We start from the raw sequence: 10,651 nt of genomic DNA on the forward strand, positions 1-10,651 counted from the left end.
AATAGATGTGTTTATGTTGCAAAAATATGGCTCACGACTCAACATTCGGCGCAATGATTAAAAGGACACAGAAAATATGAACAAGATAAAGTGAGAAGTATTTAACGCTTTATAAAATGATCAAGATATGGGTATATATTGGTATAAAAACTGGATTTGAATATTTATTATGTTATTTTTTGATATTTTGGATGTTTATTGTGCTACATTTGCGTAGCTTGGATCTTTATTAGTTTATATTTTATATTATGTTACATTTAATGTTTTAAAACTAAATTGATCATAAAACCTGCTGTCTTACTGATTAAAACGTAAAACAATTCAAAATGGAATATTTTGTATTAGTGTGAGCTTATGTTTGGAACAACAATAATAAACATTTAAGATGAACCTCAAAACGAATTATTTTGTGTCCTTTATAGGCTCTATGGATTCTAATATGTATTTTGTGTTAAATAAATTATTTTGATTTAAAACATTAAAGATTAAATGAATATTTTGATTCGAAAAGATAACCATCAAACAGGATAAGATGTGGATTTTTTAGGAGCTTTCAAAAAATATTTGACCGCCAAAATTATTTGCTCAAATTGAGTGTCCATGCTCATTTATTCTCTAATAAAAACCCTAACTGCCCATTCTTCTTCCCCTTCAATCGTCCCCACCATCAATGATGAAGCTCTAACCTATCCACAATCGAACTAAGCAGATTCTTCCACTCTCATTCTCTCCTCAATTGGACTTATCCGGACTGAAAGAATACAGCCCTAATCAGAATCCTCATTCAATGGTATTTTCTCTTATTCTTTTTATCATTTAATTGCTTATTTTTTAATATACCTTAATTCTAAAGTAGAAGAATCAATTATGTTTGGAACAGTTGTCGATGTCATCTTCACGCTTTTGTGTAGAATTGTTTTTAGTTATGTATTATGCTCAATGTTCCATAGGGATATTAGAGATATATTTCTATTAAATAGATTATCTTCATCCAAATATATTTAAGATCTATTTATAAGTATACATCAGATGATAGACGCTATTTTAGTTTTAGTAACTCTTTCAAGATCTTGTATTTTTTGTAGGTATGATGTTGTATCCTTGTATTTTTATCAAATTTAATTACTTGTATTTTTTCAGCTTCATATTTTTGTGATGATGAACTTTGTAAAAATTTCCATGTTTGAGTGTTTATATATTTGGTATTTTTGGATATATATTTATGTTGATCGTTTAGATGTTTGTATATTATTGAATATATGCTATTTTTTAACCTATAGCTGACATATGTTTTAATTATATTTGTATGTAGGGTGTATACATCATGAATGGTAGTAAATCTAATCTTGGTAGTGCTGGTGCTCGTGGTGTTGGTAATGGTCTTCGTGGTGGAAAGACTAAACAAGTTGCACGGAGACGTAGTGATGGTGGCATTGAGTCTCAGGAGCCTAATCCCGGTAGAGGTGCACATGATAAACCTACTGTTTGGAGTCATGGGCCGTATGTGATGATACGGCCTGCAAGAGGTCCTGGAGTCGCATTGCGTAGAGCTGGAACAGGCAGTCGTAGCCGTGTGTATGGTGGTGATCCGATGACTAATTTAGCTGGGTCGTCAGATACCACCACGACAATACAAGACGTCATCATCATCATCGTACTCAGTATATCCCACCAATAGCAAAGCTATAGTAGGGTCTGAGGAGGGTAAGATGTAGACAGCCTTACCTCTACCCCATAAGGATAGAGAGGCTGCTTCCGGTGAGACCCCCGGCTCGATAGTAGTTTTGCATCAAGCCTTGGACATAAGGCACATATCACTCAATCATCGGGACACCGGCTGATCGGTGCATGTACCCTTGTCTTTCGGCTATCAACGCCACTACATGATGCCTGATTAACCGTCCGTCACTTTTAACGTTATTTTCACGAGATTAGTAAAATAACGTCAAAATTAGTGCAATTTCACTTTTGCCCACCCGAGGGTTCACACATATATACATCATATGTGCGCACCGCAAGCAGGGCTAACGACAATACAAGACGTGTCAAAGGATATCCTTGATGACAGTGATGATAATTTCAATGTGGATTTTGACGACGGTTATGATGCTGGTGGTGATGGTGGTGACGGAGACGGTAGGGGATAGAACGCAAAGGAAAAAGGTATGCTTTATATTTAAAATTTTTAAGTTATGTTTTTTATTCATCCTATACATAAGAGTTCTTGTGGGTATTAATACTTTTGTTTTGTTGTAAGAATTGTGACACGGAATGCATCAGAAGGTGGTAGAGGTCAAGGTAGAGGTGGTGGTCGAGGTAACGGTCACGGTAATATCAGCCTATAATCTTTAGCTTATTTGTTTAACATAAATTTTATATTATATTTAAGAATAATATAAATTTGATTTGTATTCTTATTTAGAAGGTGTTTGGGATTCCTTATTTTGTTCTCCTTATGACTTTTTAACTTATTAAAAAGTTAAATGATGCTTGGGAGTCCTTATGGTGTAAATGGAGAAGTTGGATAAGTTACAACTTTGTAACTTATGATTTTTCCATAAGTCATAAGGAGGTCAAAATAAGGAATCCTAAACACCCCTTATAATATGAAATCCAAAGTATAGCTGTTGTGAGTATTATTAAACCAATTAATAATTACTTTTGTGTGAAAAATAGTTATTGCCATATGCTTTTATCATATTTGTATCTCACGAGTAGAATAAATTAGAATAGAATTACTATTAGTTCTCATACTTTTACATAATTTTTGTCATAAATCTTAAATATAAATTGTAAGTTTATAATGAGCTGGTAAGACAGTTTGGATAACAACTCAAAACTATAAGCTTTTATACAGGTATGAGTAGGGTTAATTGATGAGTAATTCTATTTTAATTGTTTAAGTTGAGAAAAAATACCTTTTTTAATTCTATTTGTTGAACTAAAACTTAATTATTAAGAATGTTCAAATAAATGAGTACTTTATTGTTTATTAACAAAACAGACTAGGACCATATATATTGAATTAGTGAACCTTGACCTTTTAGATATAACTGTAGGGGTGCAAACGAGTCGAGCCCGAGCTAGACTGGGCTCGAGCTCGGTCCGTTTAACATACATAGAGCTCGAGCTCAACCTCGGCTCGTTTCGAGCTGTATTTTCAAAGCTCGAGCTCGGCTCGTGAGTAGATTTTCAAGCTCGGGCTCGGCTCGTTTATTATTTATCAATTATTTTTTTATATAATTATAATTATTTTTATATACTTTTTTCTATTATAATTTTATGTATAAAATAATGTATATTATTAAGTTATTTTTATTTATTTTTCATAAGATTATACATATTAATTAATAATCATTAAATATATATTTTAAAAAATTATATAAATGACAGGCTCATTTAGGCTCGTGAGCCGGCTCGAGCTCGATAAGTGAAGCTCGTGCTCGGGCTCGATTAAGCTCAGCTCATTTGAGCTTTTTAGCGAGCCGATCTCGAGTAGCTCGGGTCGTTTGCACCCCTAATATAAGTTATAAAAAAGCTACCATATATGCCAGATTGGTTTTTAAATTCTTATTTTGTTTGAAATAATTTATTACAGATCGTTTATTCATAAAACAAATAGATAATAATAATAATAATAATAATAATAATAATAATAATAATCCATGTACACTAATTTCATGAATGTAAATATTGTCTAATTACCGGATGTTAATTAGTATTTAAGGGGTGAATTCTTTTAGTAAGGCCTTTAACTAGTTCATAAGTTAGTTTTACATTTCTTTTAATTTTAACAGACTTGTTTTTTTAGAAATTATGACACGCAGTTCAGCAGGAGATGGTGGTCGAGATAGTGAGCAAGTTAACAGTCATGGTAGTACAGACTATAGTGGACAACCAACTATAGATGCATATCAGCCTCTTCATGAACCTAGTGATGACGAGGATGAGCTGGTTGCTATAGGCCGGGGACCAGTTGTCCCACCTCCGATACCTACAATTTGGATTTGGGTTGAAAATGACGAGTAAGTGTTAGACATATGTGTGTGTGTATATTGATATTCTCTTTTTAGGTGACTAGAAAAGTATTATTATTGTTGATTGTGGTGCATTGTTTCCATTTTCTCGATTTAATATTCAAAACCCGGTTTCCCGAATTATTGGTAGCATTTTGAAGTTGATGTGGTCGAGCGGATGGCAAGGATGGAAAGATGTCCCTATCCTTCATCGGGAGCGCATGTTTGAGCGTTTTCAGGTATGCCTATGACACATTTGTAGGACCGGCCCTAATGTATTGTAAGGTAAGACTAGGGCTTTAGACTCCCGAAATTTTGAGGCCCCAATTTTTTTATAAAAATATATGCCATTTATATAAAAATATAATTTTGATTACAATTGATAAACAAGCCCGCTTTAGTCTGCTGGTAAGGTCACACTCTTGTCATCTTTTTAACCAAGGATTAGCCCCCTTTGGTTTTGTTTATTCAGTTTTGATATTGCCTGTAGGATGAAAACAGCTCGCCATATCAACCAATATGTTGTGGTGTTTCAAATATATTTTATATTTCTCATAACAAAGAATCACTCAATATTTATTTCCTTGTACTCCTAACTACTTTTCATTTTTATAAATCTGTATATTGTAGTTTTCAATTAGTTAAACGTCAAAACTGTTTTAAGTTTAGATGATCAACATTCAACATTATATAAAATGGGAACTTATTCATTATTTGAATGGGAACTATTTTGATTATGTTTCTATATTTAACTTATTTATCATTTGAATGTGAAGTAGAAGAAATAAGAATTTGTAAAGTATGAGCAATATATTTTTTGAAAAAAGGCATATGATTTTTTATTCGATTTAGGTCACCAAAACTATTGGACCGAATCTTTGCATTTGTGTATATTATAATAATGCATATAACTTAATGAAGAGTATACACATTAATGATCAGTGGTTTTCTCTTTTTAGAAATACTACCAGTGGAAAGCTGAGGAAAAAGACTCAATTCACTCTTGCTGGGAGAGGTGTATTAAGGGAAAATTTCCTAATTTGTTGGGTAAGGCTCGGAAATTTGCTAAGACCTGTGTGCTTCAGAAGGGTATAAAAGTTGGGAAAGATTGGAGTGTCACTATTCCGTTTAAGCCACATTGGATTAGTCAAGATTCTTGGAAAGAACTAATTAAGGTTTGGAATACCAGCTCATGGCAAGACAAGTCTTCTCAAAACAGCAAAAACAGAGAGAAGGCAACAGGTGGTAGACATACTGTTGGCTCAAAGAGCTTTGTTACGGTTAGAAAAGAGATGGTAAGAAATGCTAATTATAAATCTTTAATATTAGGTATGTTCGCGGTCTGTTAGTAATGGTTTTTAAACATCAAAAACTGAAATTGAACTATTACTAACGGTTTGGTTTAACATGTTATAATTCTAAATATATACACACACACGCTTATTTAATACATCACCAATTGTATATTCTTACCAACTTATAAATACGTACTTCGTAGGACAACACATTGAAGCGGCATGCTAAGTTTGGTGAATTTTGGTTACAAACATATGCAAAGAAAGGGTCAAGACCCCAGGATAAGTTACCAGTTCATAGCGAGTTGGTAGATGTGGATTTAGAATAAGCTGATGATGTGGAATATATTATTCAAGAGAATAATATTGTAGATTGGGTTGACCCAAGGGTTGGTGAAGCTTATGTAAGTCTCATTATTTTGTAAATGCATGTTTTAACTGCTTGATTTTTATAATATTAATGTACTAATTTTAATGTTCTCATTGTAGGAATCATATAACAAACTGGTTGTAAAGAAGTATGGAGAAGACACTAGCTTACACCCAGAATTTGATATGGAATTATGGTCAAGCATTGCAGGGGGAAAGAAAAACGTTAGCTATACGGGACTAGCAATGTCACGGACCCGTATGTTGTGTTGACAGGTGCACCATCAATGCCGAGTACCGGTAATTCCTTTCCACCGGGCAGAAACAATAAGGTTTGTATTCTGTATTACAATACATAGATTTTTTTTTTCTTTTCGCTCTAATCAGGAGCATGCACTGAGTACAATCCGAAACTGGACCAATTACACATGTGTTGGTCCAGGTTTTGAAACACATTTGATGGGACGAGTACATGGGTTTCACTGGGTTGTTAAAAACTTTACACCGTGATGAACTGTTTTGTTTGGCGTTTATATTGGAAACTGAACGTAAAATCGGGCCACAACATAGAGGATTATATAACTTATATTAGTTTTAATATTAAACAAAATTGATTGCTTACAAACTGGTTACATGCATTTACAAACTAGTACATTTTTTATGTACAAAAAGCTTTTTTTATTTTGTATAAAACATTGAACGCTTATGTGTTCTTAAGAGTGATCAATAGATTTAATTCAATTACAGGTGCAAAAGTTGGAGGAAAAAATAGCTGAGTTAGAAAGGGAAAAAATAGCGGAGCTAGAACGAGGAAAAATAGAAAAGCAGGATATGTTGGAGAAAATTGAAGAAAATGCAAGATTTTTGCTGAAATGAATGAGAAACTTCAGCTATTGTCACAAAATCAGCTACAAAACATTCCACCAAGTTAAGACATGGAAATATCAGTTTTTATTGTGTTAATTTTTGGATGATTTAGATTGTTCTTGTAGTACATTTGGACATTTTATGTTATTTGGTTTGGATATTTAACTTTGTTTTGATGTTTTATAAATTTTGAATATAATGCTTACATGACAAAAGTAAAAAAAAAATAAAAACAGGAAAAATTTTAGAAAAATACACAAAATGTATAGCTAAATATGTAACCAAAATCGTACATAATCAGTAGCGAAATTTGCGAATTTTTGCAGCTACATTTGTAGCAAAAAACATCTAAAGTTTGTAGCTAAATTCATAGCAAAAACCATAGCAAATCTTTAGATGAAATTCATAGCTAAAGTTGTAGTTGAAACTCGATAGCAAACTCTGTAACTAAAAATCCGTAGCAAAATTACGCAGTTATAAATTCGTAGCAAAAATTTCGTACCTATCAATTCATAGCTAAAAATGTGTAGCCAAAAATTTTGTAGCAAAATCCGTGGCTAATGTAGCTAAAATAGCGACCTCTCTTTTGGTAGCTAAAATCGTAGCAAACATCGGATTCCGTAGCAAAAATCCATAGCAAATGAGTTAGCTACGGGACTTATACCTACGGACCTAATCCGTAGCAAGTCCGTAGCTAACGCCGTAACAAATACCTGTTTTTGTTGTAGTGAAATACTTATTTCTGTCCATTCATTAGTCATATATAAACTTATATATATGTCGGTCAAATTTCTCGAGACGTCATTTCTTAAAATAGGCATACGCATTTCGAACGTAAATTTAATTTTACGTTCCGCCTAAAATATATAAATAATATTGTATATATATTTCCATTTTTTTTATATTCTACTACTATTAAATATTTTATCACCAATGATCGTGTGTCGGGCACTCTAGTGTGACCAGTAATCCACCAACGATCACCAATACAAGACATAATAGTGCGGATTTTTTTATTTTTTTTTATTTTGTGCACATGATAACCTAATTAGTCCTACTCAACCTCTTTATGAATCTTTCAAGTTTAATATTATTGTTTAATTTCATAGAGACAATAACCATGTTTGACGGGGTATCACACATTAAACCTACCACGGTAACCTTCTATCATTGTTCGAGTTTCCAAATAAACCTCTCTCTCCGACCTTTCTATCTCCCATTGACAATACCATCTGAAAACCTATGGCCATAAAGACCATCGTACCTATGCGGTGTGACTAGTCAATGGATTTGCATATCTAAAACACGTTTCTGAAAGAATAGACCTGAAACGACTTAAGGAGGCTGTGGTAGTGGCCAACGAAAGTTAAAGTCGGCTGCAGGTTTAAGGGTTATCACCGGAAAAAAAAACCCGACCTCCCAACCCATTGAATATCTCCTTCAGATTTGTTTTCAAATCTATTTAGTTGGCGATGGGTGTTGCGTCGTGTTGGTGGAGATTGCTAGAAACCAAGAGAGAGAATTCTCACACCGGAGATGGGGAGGATGGTGTCTCGCTAGAGGAAGAAGAAAGGGGTTGTTTTTTTATTTCTTATATTTTTACAGTGTAAGGGTAATATTGTCATTTCCGTACAACTGAAAAAAGATAACACTGTTGTGAGCTCATATTAAATATGTTGGTCGTTTAAAAGTATCGTGTCTAAAGGTGTAATAAACGAAAATAATGTATCCAATCTCTAATTTGTGTAAATCATAAGGATCATTCATGTAATTATTACTAATATTTGTATCCAAATAAATTTAAAAAAAATCCAAGTTAATGCCACATCATACGCCACGTTATCAAAGTTAACGAATTTAATGGTCTGTTAGATTGAGATTGTTATTGGTAACAAAAATGAAAGTTGGGATTACCACTAGTCACATTGTTAGTTGGGATTAATATTGGCCAATTGTTGATAGTTTGGATTATTAAAATCCAATTTTCCTTATTATTATTATTATTATTATTATTATTATTATTTTCCAATTATAGTTATTATATTATTATTATTATATAATTATCATTATTTTTTTGTATATTATAATATAACTATTATTTTGTTAGAACTATTGCTACATTATTTTTGGGTTGATGTAACTTGGTTTTCCTTGCGGCCCTCGTTTTGAGGACTTGTAGGTCGTTTGTAGTGAATGAAGCTTATTTTTCAAAATAAAAAAAAACTACATTATCAATATAATTTTTTTTTAATTTGATGAGTTAACATTTCACAACGCGTATACGGTTTAACGATCTCGTTGCAGCACGAGGGTCTAAAAAATAGTTATTATGAATATTCATTTATTATTAATATTATTTATTTTTAATTTTATTTATATTTATTATTATTACTAATAAAAATATTAATAATAATAAAGTTATTAATCATTCCATTCTTACATGGTAACCAAACATGACAATGGAATGGTAATTATCTATTTTATTTCTTTGTTCATTCAATTACCACGTCCATTCCATTCTCTCATCTATTTCATTACCCTGTACCAAACATACACTAAAGTAGCAAAAAAAAAAAAAGAAAAAAAGTGAATCTGCATGGGCTGTTTTGGTGTTTAAGTGGGCCGCCAATCCCATCTCACACGGGCCAGAAAATGGACATCTTTTCTTATTTTCTTAAGAGTCTTGACTCTTGAGTTCATTCTCTTGGCAACCATAAAATAGGAAGTCATGGGCCGGCTTGAGTTCCTTTAGTCAGGCCTCAGGCATCAAGAAAACCACCAACTGATTTATCATGTATTAGTATATTACTATAACTATTTATCAAAATATAATGAGTATAATTGTAAAACTACCGAACCTAATCATAATTCATAACTCATAATTATGATAAACATATCTACGTAAAAATTCCTGACTATTATATTTTATTTAATAACCCTCGATCGGTGATATGAGTACGACATGGGTGAGCTGTTGCAGAATTTGAAGTGCTTTCTAGGTTGATGCGAAATCCGACTTGGAAGTATTTACAAGCCAATGACGAGTGTTGTGTTTCTTGTTTCATTAGAATGGCTGAATAGGAATGAAGAAGTTTGCACGGTGTTGCAATTAGATAATATTCTTACTATATATTTGATTGTGCATGGCCATGCATGGTAATACACTTACATATTAGTTTTGTGGGTACGTAGTGCTAGTGCATGTTAACCATAATGAATCTGAAGAGTTAACTGCTACCATGCTTCATTATTATAATAGCTAAAAAAAACATGATTAACATGTTTTTTTTTCTTTCTTTTTTTTTTAACGACCAAATCTTTTGTACACTATAGGATTTGAACCCCTTACCTCTTATTTCATACCCTAACCACTTTACCACTTAAGTATCAAATTTATAAGATGGAAATACAACAATAAAAAGTTGGCGGTATGGATGCATACCGTCAACTTTATAATCATATCTATGTATATAGTAGTTAATTAACATGTAAATATGAGTTCATGAAATAAACATATTATATGAGTCCGTTATTTGCCGTATTCTACTTCTCAAAACTCTTTCGACCCATACATATAAGAGCATAACAGATTCTTTTTTATTTTCAAAGTAGGAAGAAAAAAAGAGAGCAAATGGTTTCCAGTAGAGAGAATTTTTGTTTTTGGTTTCTAGATGAGCCCCTATTAGAAACGACGGATCCTACAAATTATACATACGTTGTCCCAATTGTTTGGTGACATGGAAGTTTCGAAGGTATTCAGCCATTTCTTGTTTGAATATTTTAGGATTTTGAAACGACAAATGCCAAGAAAAAAAAGTTGTGTCAAAGAAGTATTGTCTGACAAACTCATGGGGATTTTTAAAATTACTGGCGAGGTGAGCCAAAACTTTAAATGAGGCAAACTCAAACACAGACTCTTTTAAGGGAAACGAATCAAAGCCAAGGTTAGTTGAATTTGTTTTCGGCTCAGCTCAACTAGACTCGTTTATGCTCTAGTTAAATCTCTTAACGTGCTTATTTCCTTTTATGCTATGTTAATTATACAATCTGAGTGCAAGATTTTATACCAAAAACTAACATAATAAAACAACTGGATATAATAAA

The 10,651-nt window shown here is 32.5% G+C and overlaps 1 protein-coding gene and 1 long non-coding RNA gene across 2 annotated transcripts; both read left to right on the forward strand.

Annotated features, from left to right (window-relative positions):
* The first annotated feature begins 707 nt into the window (after window positions 1-707).
* Window positions 708-1,678, forward strand: LOC143580062 (uncharacterized). The gene is made up of 2 exons (XM_077063197.1): window positions 708-790; window positions 1,313-1,678. Exons 1-2 carry the CDS (start codon window positions 788-790, stop codon window positions 1,676-1,678), a joined length of 369 nt encoding a protein of 122 aa, XP_076919312.1. The 5' UTR covers window positions 708-787.
* A 2,491-nt stretch (window positions 1,679-4,169) lies between these two features.
* Window positions 4,170-5,544, forward strand: LOC143580070 (uncharacterized). Its single transcript, XR_013143579.1, has 3 exons — window positions 4,170-4,255; window positions 4,976-5,311; window positions 5,515-5,544. It is a non-coding gene; the product is annotated as an uncharacterized LOC143580070 (long non-coding RNA).
* Window positions 5,545-10,651: the final 5,107 nt, after the last annotated feature.

Source organism: Bidens hawaiensis, unplaced genomic scaffold (assembly GCF_021521415.1).
Source record: "Bidens hawaiensis isolate Kalapana, Puna unplaced genomic scaffold, B.hawaiensis_p1.1 tig00030215_1, whole genome shotgun sequence".
Taxonomy (NCBI): Eukaryota; Viridiplantae; Streptophyta; class Magnoliopsida; order Asterales; family Asteraceae; genus Bidens; species Bidens hawaiensis.